Genomic DNA, 12,508 nt, shown 5'->3' with positions numbered 1-12,508 from the left:
AGTTCGGTCTACTGCTTTCGGTCTCTTTACAGTAAACGAATCAGGTGTAAGGCTACTTTTGTAATATGTAATATAATATTATAGTTATATAATGTCAAAGCGTTTTATTTATACAGGGAACCGTAACAGTAATTTCAGTTTAAGATAAGGGCCAAGGAAGCGGCATTAGCTTTTCAGAGCTGATTTTTTTTTGTTAAATTAAGACGTTCGGTGCCCATGACGACACTGTGTTGTCACGACGGTTTCATCGTGCGTACCGACGACGCACGAGTGTCGGCTATAGTACTGCGTTACTAAATAAACCATTTAAGTACGCAGTACCAGCTAAATAGCGTTTATTCAAGATCTAACATGTTAATTGAACGAATAGGAAAAAATTTATGTTTCTTTTCAGAAGGTGGTAGAATCGCTCAAAGGAAGCAGTTAAAACCATTTTTAAGACTTTTGTATTAATTTTCAAAAAAAGAACGGTGTACTGGGGATTTATTACTATACTTTAATTTGATTATTGCATTAGTGTTTCCTTTTACTCGAATAATTACATTAGAGTTTTTTTCTATTTTAGATTATCTCCAAAATGAAAATAAAATGGAAACTATGGAAAAAATCGTTGAAGATTCATCTTACAAAGGAAATGATATGAATCGACACAGTGAAGGAAATATATCAAATAGAAATATGAAAGTTGCGACTGAAAAAAGACCTTATAAATGTGGAATTTGTTCTAAGCAGTTTTCTCAAAAAAGTGATTTGAAAAGACATTTGAGGGTGCATACTGGGGAAAAACCATACAAGTGTGAAATTTGTTTTAAGCAATTAAGTGCAGTAGATACCTTAAAAAATCATATGAGAGTTCACACGGGAGAAAAACGGTACAAGTGTGAAATTTGTTGTAAGCAGTTTAGTCACGCATCTAATTTGAAAGAACATTTGAGAGTCCACACTGGAGAAAAACCTTACATGTGTGAAATTTGTTTGAAGAGATTTACTGTAATAGGCGATTTGAAGAAACATTTGAGAATACATACTGGAGAAAAACCGTACAAGTGTGAAATTTGTTTTAAGCAGTTTAGCGAAGCAAGTAATTTGAAAAAACATTTGAGAGTCCACACTGGAGAAAAACCTCACAAATGTGAAATTTGTTTTAAACAATTTGGTCTAGCACGTGATTTGAAAGTACATTTGAGACTCCACACTGGTGAAAAATCGTACGAGTGTGAAATTTGTTTTAAGCAGTTTAACCATGCATCTAGCTTAAAAACACATTTGACAGTACATACTGGGGAAAAACCTCATAAGTGTGAAATTTGTTTTAAGCAATTTAGTCAAACAGGTAATTTTAAAAACCATTTGAGAGTGCACACTGGAGAAAAACCATACAAGTGCGAAATTTGTTCTAAGCAATTTATAGAAGCAGGTAATTTGAAAAAACATTTGAGAGGCCACACGGGAGAAAAACCATACAAGTGTGAAATTTGTTTTAAGCAATTCAGTAAAGTAGATACCTTGAAAATTCATATGAGAGTTCACACTGGAGAGAAACCATACAAGTGTGAAATTTGTTGTAAGCAGTTTAGTCAAGCATATCATTTGAAAACACATTTGAGAGTGCACACTGGAGAAAAACGATACAAGTGAAATTTGTTTTAAGCCGTTTTCTCAGAAAATTAACTTGAAATCACATTTGAGCTTGCACACAGAAAAAATCTCTTAAATCATTTGGTACACTATATGAGTTGAAACAACATACCTACTCCGTGGCGTTACAAATCCTCGTGGGTTTTAGCCGATTCGACAGCATGTCACATTCTTTGAGAATGAAGAGACAGTACTCGTCTTTGTCTTGGGCAATATCTCCAATTCTCCACTCCCATAGTTTTTAGGTTTCCTGCTATATTATCTCGCCACCAGAGTCGTGGGCGTCCGCGTGATTTTCTTTCAGTTGGGACATCCTCCCATACCAACCTTGCTGTTCTTTGGTCAGAATTTCTTCTGAGGTGTCCTGCCCATTGAAGTCTTCTGAACTTTGTCTTTTATGATGTTTGCATCTGGGTATACTTCTTCGACCTCTTTGTTAGTTTTTATCCTATATTGTCCTGCTGCTTCATCAAGAAAAGGCCCAAAGATCATTCTTAGGATTTTTCTTTCCCAAGCACGTAGTATCTCTTCGTTTGCCTTTGTTATCGTCCACGTTTCGCTTCCATACATCACAACGGGTCGTATGATTGTTTTATATACAGTAAAACCTGCCATAGCCGGATCAATGTGGCGACAGACCGATCCGGATATCAAGATATAGTCTCTGAAACGGTTTCTCCTTCATACATTCCAGTGATCAACGCCGTCAATAACTTTCGTCGATAGACACGTTTTATTGATTCTATATTACATTATTTCGCCATCTTTTAGTTCTTTTGTCTCGGGATGAGAGGGTACATGGTTCAATAGGGACTGCCTTTGTCCGTATATGAGAGGTCCGAATGTGGCAGGTTGAACTGTACTTTATTTTTGTACGTCTTATTAGTTGTTTCGATTTTAAAAGGGTTTTGAAGAGCATAAAGACATCTGTTGCCGGCTTGTATCCTATTGATTATTTCTTGTGATCTGTTATTATCTTCAGTTATCGTTGTCCCAAGATACTTAAATTCTCTAACGCGCTCAAAGTTAAAGTCATTGATAGTGATGTTCTGACCGATTCTGTCTCTGCTTTGGTTATTGCGCCTCATATACATATATTTAATTTTACTTTCATTGAGTAGAAGCCCCATCTTCTCTGCTTCTTTCTCGAACCTGACGAAAGTCTTCTTAATCTTTCGTTTTCTATTAAATCGATGTCATCTGCAAATAGCAACAGTAAGTTTGGTCTTTCTCGATGACATACTGTAGTCGTTTTTCGATTATTGCACTTCTAATTATGTGTTCCAGAGCTAAGTTGAAGAGTTGTTGTGAAAACGCATCTCCCTGTTTTAGTTCATTGTTTAAATTGTTTATTTCGAATATCTCTGAGTATCGTTCTCCAACTCTCATCTTACATCGTAACCGTTCCATACACATCCATATCAAACTGACTAGTTTTTTTTGGAAAGTCGAGTTCCTGCATCGCTGTCCACGTTCTAGCCTTGCATACTCTATCAAATGCTTGTTTAAAATCTCTGATCATCTGATGAAGCTTAAGATCAAACGCCCAACATTTTTCCATTATCTGTTTTATAGTGAATATAAATATGGTTATTAGTAGAGCGGCCCGGTCTAAATCCGCATTGATAATCCCCAACGATTTCTTCTATGTATGTTTTGTTTCTTTCTAGCAGGATGTTTGCAAGGACTTTGTAGGTGGTATATAGGAGTGGTATTCCCCGATGGTTAGTACATTGCTTTTTGTTTCCTTTTATGTGGATTGCTACAATAACCCCTTCTATCCATTCATCTGACATTGTTTCTTCTCGCCAAATGTCTTGAATTAGCTTGTATATAGAACTGTAAAACGCTCCTCCTCCGTGTTTTAAGCACTCTGCGGGTATACCTACCATCGCTATCTGGTGCCTTATTAGTTTTAAGTTTTTTAATTGCCTGGGTTACTTCTTCGTATCTCGGGTATTGGTCTTCTATTTAAGATGTGAAGTATTTCTGCTAGATTGGTCGTTTAACAGTTGATAGAAGTATTCCTTCCAGGGTTTTAGGATTACCTAAACACCTGGAACAACATACAAGAAGACAAAACAGGACTAAAATGAAGACTATTTATTTATTTATTACGGATGTCCCCATTTTTACAAATAACAAAAATAAAGTATCCTAACCATAACACAAATACTAAACTAAGTATTAAATAATTAATAAATATTGTTAAACAAATGATTATAATTTAAGTAAATTAAATTTCCTGAAAATATTATTAAAATGAAAATCTCTGACAATTAAAATCAAATGAAATGAAGACTCCAAGCTAAAGGTCATTCATCTTCGATTCCTTACATACTCAGTCAGGCAGTGCTTAAATATTACAAATCCTGTATCCACCAGATCATAAGACTGACTAAAGTCATTTCCCAGTGTCTGAATTCTATTAATTGGAGAGAATTTGCCATAGTTGGTGTGATAGTGTTTTATAGAAAATACAGGCATGTCTCTAAGAATTCTAGTGCTACATCTAAAGTTGATAAGACTTAATAAATCAGAACAGTCGGTGGTATGATCAAGTAGTTTATAGAGAAAAATTAAATCACATTTAGTTCTGTAGTCTTCTAAGGAACTGATATTTAGCCTTGACCTTAATTCCACCGAAGACATGTTCTTTAAGTTTAATCTATAAGCACAAATCCGGAGAAACTTATTTTGAATTTTTTCAAGGGTGTAAATATGGTTAAAATAGTATGGTGATCATACTATAGAAGCATAAGACAGGATGCTACGGACGAAAGTAAGATATAAAATTCTATATGTAGGTACGGAAAGATCTCGAGAGTTTCTTGTGATAAAACCTAGATTACAGTATGCTTTATTTGGCAAATTGTTAATGTGTGGGATAAATGACAAGGAACTGTCAAATAACACCCCCAAATCTTTTATTTCAGTCACTCTTGATACAACGCTTGTATTAATGTGATAGTCAAACACGACATTATTTTTAGATTTGCTAAAGGATATAACAAAACACTTATCTTTATTTAACTGGAGGCAATTGGAAAGAGACCAATTGTATAAAGAGTCAAGTCTTCCTGGATCCTTAGACAATCAGACAGATTTGAAACTTTGAAATTTAGCTTAAGGTCATCGGCAAATAGCAAAAACTGACAAACTTTTATTACCTCAGAAATATCATTAATAAACAAGTTAAAGAGAAGAGGACCGACATGTGAGCCTTATGGGACCCCTGAACTGACCAAGATGGGAATCGAAAGTGAACCCTTAATAAAAACAAACTGAACTCTTTCATCACGATAACTAATCAACCATGAAAGAAACCATTCAGGAAAACCAATACATCTTAATTTAAAGATGAGTAAAGAATGGATCACTGTGTCAAAGGCCTTCGAGAAATTAGTATAAATGGAGTCCACTTGGTACCCATCTTCGAAAGCCCTGACAATGTAATCATGATACAAGACAAAATTCGTAGACGTAGATATACCCTGCCTAAATCAATGTTGCTCATTAATCAAGAGATTTCTACAGTGCCAAGTAAGATATTTGTTTAAAATTAATTTAAAAAGTTTGGGGATGGCAGATAACATAACAACAGGCCTAACATTTTTTATATTGTCTCTGTCACCGTTTTTAAATACCGGAGTTATACAGGGTGTAACGAAAATACAGGTCATAAATTTAATCACATTCTGGGACCAAAAATAGTTTGATTGAACCTAACTTACCTTCCCTAATAGCACACGACGTCCTTTGGACGTCCAAAATAGGTCCATTTTTGGTCCTTACGTCCATGGACTATAAACGGACGTCCTTTGGACGTCCCATGTTGGACGTCCTTCGGAAGGAATAAATATGGACGTCCTTTGGACGTCCGACGTTGGACGTCCTTCGGACGGAATAAATATGGACGTCCTTTGGACGTCCGACGTTGAACGTCCTTTGGACGTCCATACTGGACGAAATACGGACGTTTTATGAACGCTTATATATTATATTGGACACATTATACCAATTACGGGATCAAATAGCAAAATAATTCAATAAAATATTAACTTACGCGTTAACTTTACGTTAATGAAATACAGTCAAACCTGTCAGTAACGGCCACTAAAATGAAAGAACTATTGGCCGATATATAAAGGTGGCCGTTATTGTCAGTTTTTGTAGTCTAGATATACAGTAAAACTTGTGTTACTGGCCACCTGATAAAATCGGCCACCTGTACTAACGGCCAGTTTAAATATTCCCCAAACCAATTATATCTAGACTACAAAAACTGGCAATACCGGTCACCTTTCTATATCGGCCAATAGCTTTTTCATTTTTAGTGGCCGTTACTGACAGGTTTTACTGTAATTGGTTTGGGGAATTTTTAAACTGACCGTTAGTACAGGTGGCCGGTGTTTGCAGGGGGCCGGTAACACAGGTTTTACTGTAGTTTAAATCGAAAAGATTAAATCTTAATTCAAAATTGTATATACAATTATTACAATTATAAACAAACTATATAGTTTAATATCCAAAACATGTTTTTGATTTTATGTAATGTAATGAAAATCTTATTTGTAAATTATTGATTACAATGTTTAACAATAGGAAATATTCAAGAAATAAAATAAAAGTTTAATCCTAAACAACACAAAACATTCCAGGAATGTAGGTAGAGTCGGACAAACATAAGTTTGGGATTGCGACGTAGCGTTTCGCGCAGACAAGCAAACCATTTCTACCAGTGGCGGACGAAAGCAGGCAGATTTGAAATAAATTTTTATATGTAAATTATAGTAGTACCTAAATTATATTTAATTAAAGCGAAGAATGAATTTGTTTCTTTTTATTTTCATAGTTTTTAATAATTATGAAGCTTATAATCAGTTGAATTTGATAAAATAATGAGCAAAATATTAGGAGTACTTTAATATATGACAAATTCCTCAATACTTACAATTATTTAATAACATTATCAGGAAGGAAGGATTTCAACTATAAAAAAAATTAAACAAGTGTTTATTTTTACTAATTCTAATGTATATATTTTCTAAACAATGATTCTAAACAAAGTTTTAATTATGATTCTTCGGATGGTTCTAAGATATCTTTTCAAAAGTATGATGGTTTAAATTTTAAATGTATCAAAAGATACAGACGTGAGAACAATTCATTTGAGAAAAATAAAAATTATGTAGAATCGTATGTAACCTTGGAGAGATTTATTTTTTGTTTACAGTTTTTCGGAAATCGAAATCTAAACAAATTATCGATTATAAATACTTGGTACTTTTGAAAAAACATTCTTCATAACTGTAAATTGTAAAAAATTGAACTAAAACGATGTCAACAAAATATCAATTTAAAATACATTATTCATTATACAATTTTATTTTTTAAGCTGAATAATTACTTTTACCATGTTACCTAAAGCCTAATCCAATTATCGTTTTCCTTAATGTTTCCTTTGACCCTGTAAATTCCATTTGTTTGTTCTTTAGTTTTTGATAGATACCTTAAATAAATAGAAATCGTTAAAATATTTGGAAAATAAATCTTCTTTTATACTTTGAGTAAATAAAATTGTAAAAGAATTGTATCTATCTACCATTTTTTTTAAAATGTATCTATATCAGTGTGTTTACGAAAAAACTTTTATTTCGTTCTAAACGGGTACAAACAATTGTTTTATAATTTTACTTACTCTATTTTATTTACCATAAAAATATAGGTATCAATTTCCCATTAACTAATAATTTTTTAACTTTTAAACTATTTACCATTAATTGTAGGGGATCTTTTCTCAATGGTGTAGAAGTCGTATATAATATTTTTGATGGCTTTCACTTGTCCACTGCTCAATTCAATTTTTTTGGAACGACAACGTTTTCTTTTTGGACTTTTAAAAGAAAAACTAGTCGCTCCATTTTTATTTACGTCTCTACCTTCTTTTCTTATTTTGGTTAAGGTGTTTTTGCTTATACCCGTCGCTGCTAGAATCCTATCCCTACAATTACCAATGTTAAATGTTACTAAACGAAAATATTGCGAAAAAAATTGCAAAAGATTGGCGTGAAAAAAGAAACAGTGCCTAAAAACTTGTGTATTTGATCAGAGCATCCTTCCTGTTAGGACGTATGGCTCATAAACATGGACATTAACAAAGGCCAACATAAACAAAATAGAAAGGACTCACAGAAAATATCTATTGTATTAATTCATGTTTTATTCCATGTTGGGATTAACACTTCAAGACAGAAAACCAAACAAATGGATAAGAGAGAAAACAAACGTAAAAAATGTAACTGAGCATATTCAGGGTTAAAGTGGGGATTTGCAAGCCACAATGCGAGACAGGAAGATAAAAGATGGAATGCTGAAATACAAAACAGGAGACCGTGGACGCAGCTGCAGGAACTCACTGGAAAAGCGCAGCCAAGGACAGACAGATATGGAAAGATTTGGGGAGAGCCTATGTCCAAAGGTGGATAGAAATGGGCTAAAGAAGAAGAAGAAGAATCTGATGAAACTTCATAAATACAATTATAATAAGAAAATAAGAATACTAGTAACTTTAATATCAAGAAAATAAAATGCCATTAACAACACTTACGTCAATTTACTTAAAGGTATTAACAGGTTTTCGGTTGTTTTGAAATGTGCTGCCTCTTGTTCCATAAATGTAGTAACATTATAAATGATTGCCTTTGCTTGGCTATTCAATCCCAGCCCTTTGATTTCTATCTTTTTATGAGGCATATTGTTAAATAACTAATGACTTAACTTAACGCACTAGAGATACACTAAATGTCTTAATAATACACTAATTACTACTACTAATATACCAAACACTAAGCTAAAAACTATTAATAAAATATCCAACACGATCTAACCAATAAGTTAAACACTCTGCGATACGTAATGCATTCTAACTACGACACTGGCGATCAGCAAACTGGCCGTTTCCATGGTAACGCTAGTAAACAAGAACCACTGCGCATCATCGAGTTTTGAATCATATTCCCAAACTTATGTTTGTCCGAGTCTACTACCGTTCTATTCCGTGAACATCTATCTGATTAAATTATGGGTGGAAAGTTACCACAAGATATTCTATTTATATGAACATAGTACAATGTCTTCCTGGAGGGGTAAAATTTTCCATTACAAGGTTTTAAGAGAGGCCATTAATTTACTGTTCAATTTGCGTTCATTTTCAAATTTGCCGCGCGAGTATCTATGTAGCGTCGCGTGGTCATTGGTCATCACATTTCATTTTCCTAAGATAACCGATAACCTAAAAATTTAGTAAAAATTTTGATTGGAAAAAAATGCATCGATAAGGCGGATAAGGGGGTGTGGGAAATGGAAATTAGTGGCTTTTTTGCTGTACTGTCTGCTAGTTTTTGCTCTGGGCTCTGGCTTAATCTCTTGTTTAAACAATTTTGTAAGTATTATAAAATCCGTTTTCAATTTTCTTTATTCTTTATGAAACGAATCATTTATGCATGCATATTATACCTGTAAATAGTACCTTCTTTTGATTTTTAATTGTAAAGAATAGAAAAATTACCGTTCATTTTAATTTTTTTTAGAATCAGCTGAAAGTGGCCTACAAAAAAAACCAAGAAGGAAATGTATAGCCTTGTGGCTATGAAAGGCAAAAGAGAGATATAAAAAGTGTATTAGCTAGTTGGAAGAAAGTCCACATTGTCCATGCAGAATAAGTTATTACTTTATCAACAAATATCAAGAAGATAGCAAGGTCACGAGCAACAACTTCATAAGTTCAAGAATATCGAGGAAATCCAGCTCCTCGATACTAATGGGCAAACTAGAAGATTGAAGAGGACAAAGCATTTTGAACTAGTTTGAGTGATAGGTGATAGTGAAAAACGGAGCATAGTGCTTGTGTGCTGTGCCTGTGTATGTTAGAATAGTGCACGATCTTGTTAGATTAGATAAGAGACGCTATGGGGTAAGCTCTTCATTTTAAGAAACAGTAATAATTTAGGTTGAATTAAAATTGCTCATTGGTCAGTTATGTCCAGATTGTTTTTTTATGTTTGGCAAAAAGGACTTAAGTCAGAATTGCACATTGATAATGTTTTGATGATTTCTGGACCAGAAAAAAACTGTTGTAGATGTAAACTGTATGTACAGTAGAATCTACTACAGTACTGTAGAAATCATCAAAACATTATCGATGTGCAATTCTGACTTAAGCCCTTTTTCCCAAACATCAGAGAATTGTAATGTACAATAATTCTCCTATCTGCTTTTTCATGAATTTTGTAGGAGACGAAAAACCATTTTTAGGATCATCTGCTTTCACATGTAAATTTTGACATGTTTTGTAGTAAATAGATAGTTGAATTTACTACAAAACATGTCAAAAAATATATGAAAACAGGAGGTGACTATAAAAAAAGTTTTTAGTCTCTCTTACAAAACTCATGAAAAAACAAATCGGAGGTATGTCACATCAGTGACTATATCCAGGGAATGTCTAAAAAATATACTTTGATGTCCCAAGAACCAAATATAACCTACAGTCCATCTAATTTACTTACCGTTGCACGTCATTATCTACGCCAGAGATCTAAGTTGACATAGTTGCCAAAGTATAAAAAGATCCTGAATCCATTTTAAATCAAATATATCACATAATTATTGTAAACGTGGATTATACAACAAAACAAATTAATATTCAATGTAAATAAGTAAAAACTTAAGAAATAGAGAACAAGAATTAAGTTATAATCTTTTAAGATTTGCAGTGCAAGAGTTTTTGCACTGCATTGTTAATAATTAAAAAACGGCTCCGAACTCTTGGCAAAAAGCCGGTAGGTTTCTTTGTATAAGTATGTCTACAATAACAACTAATATATATATATATATATATATATATATATATGTGTATATATATAAAAAAAATTATTAAAAAAAATATAAAAATAATTATTTATTAGTAGAATTGTTTATTATATTAGTATTAGTTTTAGGATAAGATACGAAAAAATGACTAATAAAATAAAAAATAGTAAAATTGGCGAATGGATTTAGTGTCCGCAGTCATATAAACCCAAACAAACAACAAAAAACAATAACAACTAAAAAAGTTGTCAGATACCTCGATTATTCCAAGTCGTTATAAAATTAGGTGAAATTTATATTTTTATAGTAGAGGGTCTTTTTATAGTAAAGTAAATAATAAAAACAGTAAATATAATAAATAAAACAGATACTTATAGTAAAGAATATAAACAAATATGAAGTGTCATCACCGTAACTGTCAAATAAATGTTACCAATTTATTCTAAAATGTCACCTTCGTTCGATTACAGTTACAGTGTGATCCGAACAAATCTGCTTCATAAAAACGCTTTATAATACATTTATACAAATTAAATGAAACATATTATTGTGTATTTCTTTAGGTTAACATTAATAGAAATCTTCAAATATTATTTCTACGCGTATATAATAAAATATGTCTAGTGGCTGTAATTCCAGTGTACTCAGCAAAGTGATTCTAAAAAAGAACACACCTACCGCCTAAATATTTCGTGTTGGTATCATGCGACCTCACAGGCTACGACGCAGATGACGCGCAACAGTTAGTAAATTAGACGAAGTATGTAGATATATACAGGTTGTAACAAAAATACAGGTCATAAATTTAATCACATATTCTGGGACCAAAAATAGTTTGATTGGACCTAACTTACCTTAGTACAAATTTGCACACAAGAAAAGTTACAGCCCTTTGAAGTTATATATATATATATATATATAATAGCACTAAGGGCCTTAGAGGCCCATGGCTTGAAAAGTTTGTTTTTTTTTCTTCATTTTCACGTTTCTTTATGTACTGAGATCTTCTCTGGCTTGATATGTGATTTTTCTCCATTCCTTCCTGTTATTCATTTTTCTTTTCTGACCCTGTAGCACCATTCTTTCCAAATCTTTTTCGACCTCTTGCTTCCATCTATTTTTCGGCCTTCCTCTTCTCTTTCTTGAAGCTGTAGTGTAGTTTAGTACCATTTTTGGAGTCCTCGTGTTTGGCATCCTTTCAATGTGACCTCGCCATCTAAGTCTCTGTACCTTTATCACTCATTTGAAGTTACAAGATGAAGTGATTTTTTCCAATATATCGAAAACTATTAGATATTTTTTATTGAAAATGGACATGTGGCATTATTATGGCAGCAGTATCTTACGAAAAAACTATAGTAAAATTTGGACACCCCATAAAAATTTTATGGGGGTTTTGTTCCTTTAAACCCCCCCAAACTTTTGTGCACGTTTCAATTTAATTATTATTGTAGTACCATTTAAACACAACGTTTTAAAAACTTTTTTGCCTCTTATTGCTTTTTTTGAAAAGTCAATTTTTATCGAAATATTTTGAATATTTGTCAAATCCACCACATATTTGTATATGGTTAAGTACGATTATGGAGACATGGTAATAATATGCAGACTTATTTATGCTTTACATTTTTAGGTATATTTTGAACCATATTAAAAAAGAAGCCAGGTCTCGATAAAATGTGCCTTATCGAAAAAATACAAAGAGGCAAAAAAGTTTTAAAAACATTCTGTTTAACTAATGGTACCTCAGTAATAGTTTAATTGGAACGTACACAAACATTTGGGGGTTTAAAGGAACAAAACCCCCATAAAATTTTTATGTAGACATGTTAAAAAAGAAGTCGCAACTCGATAAAAACTGCCTTATCTGAAAAATACTAAGAAACAAAAATATTGAATTTAACTAATGGTACCACAATAATAAAATTGAATTGGAACGTACACAAAAGTTTGGGAGGATCTAAGGGATCAAAACCCCCATAAAATTTTTATGGGG

General features: G+C 32.7%; 2 protein-coding genes and 1 long non-coding RNA gene across 3 annotated transcripts; 2 read left to right on the top strand and 1 right to left on the bottom strand.

The window, feature by feature from the left end:
• Window positions 1-794: 794 nt before the first annotated feature.
• LOC126891583 (zinc finger protein 233-like) lies at window positions 795-4,170 on the top strand. Its single transcript, XM_050660759.1, has 2 exons — window positions 795-1,497; window positions 4,024-4,170. Exons 1-2 carry the CDS (start codon window positions 847-849, stop codon window positions 4,168-4,170), a joined length of 798 nt encoding a protein of 265 aa, XP_050516716.1. The 5' UTR covers window positions 795-846.
• Window positions 4,171-6,612: 2,442 nt separating this feature from the next.
• On the bottom strand, window positions 6,613-8,537 carry LOC126891967 (uncharacterized). Its single transcript, XM_050661330.1, has 3 exons — window positions 8,249-8,537; window positions 7,416-7,642; window positions 6,613-7,150 (listed from the first exon to the last, which is right to left on the bottom strand). Exons 1-3 carry the CDS (start codon window positions 8,392-8,394, stop codon window positions 7,059-7,061), a joined length of 465 nt encoding a protein of 154 aa, XP_050517287.1. The 5' UTR covers window positions 8,395-8,537; the 3' UTR covers window positions 6,613-7,058.
• Window positions 8,538-8,746: 209 nt separating this feature from the next.
• Window positions 8,747-12,119, top strand: LOC126891972 (uncharacterized). The gene is made up of 2 exons (XR_007700631.1): window positions 8,747-9,082; window positions 9,231-12,119. It is a non-coding gene; the product is annotated as an uncharacterized LOC126891972 (long non-coding RNA).
• Window positions 12,120-12,508: the final 389 nt, after the last annotated feature.

This window comes from Diabrotica virgifera, chromosome 9 (assembly GCF_917563875.1).
Source record: "Diabrotica virgifera virgifera chromosome 9, PGI_DIABVI_V3a".
In the NCBI taxonomy this organism is placed as follows: domain Eukaryota; kingdom Metazoa; phylum Arthropoda; class Insecta; order Coleoptera; family Chrysomelidae; genus Diabrotica; species Diabrotica virgifera.
The sequence above is the reverse complement of the archived record's forward strand: the minus strand, read 5'-3'. Positions and strand labels throughout refer to the sequence as shown.

Bases quoted from the DNA above. Each gene is read 5' to 3' on its own strand.
- LOC126891583 (XM_050660759.1), top strand. From the start codon at position 847: ATGAGAGTTCACACGGGAGAAAAACGGTACAAGTGTGAAATTTGTTGT. The intron at 1,498-4,023 runs GTAGATACCTTG...TGTATCCACCAG, and splicing joins GTTTTAAGCAATTCAGTAAA to ATCATAAGACTGACTAAAGT.
- LOC126891967 (XM_050661330.1), bottom strand. From the start codon at position 8,394: ATGCCTCATAAAAAGATAGAAATCAAAGGGCTGGGATTGAATAGCCAA. The intron at 7,643-8,248 runs GTAAGTGTTGTT...TGGTAATTGTAG, and splicing joins ATACCTTTAAGTAAATTGAC to GGATAGGATTCTAGCAGCGA. The intron at 7,151-7,415 runs GTAAATAGTTTA...TATTTATTTAAG, and splicing joins AAGATCCCCTACAATTAATG to GTATCTATCAAAAACTAAAG.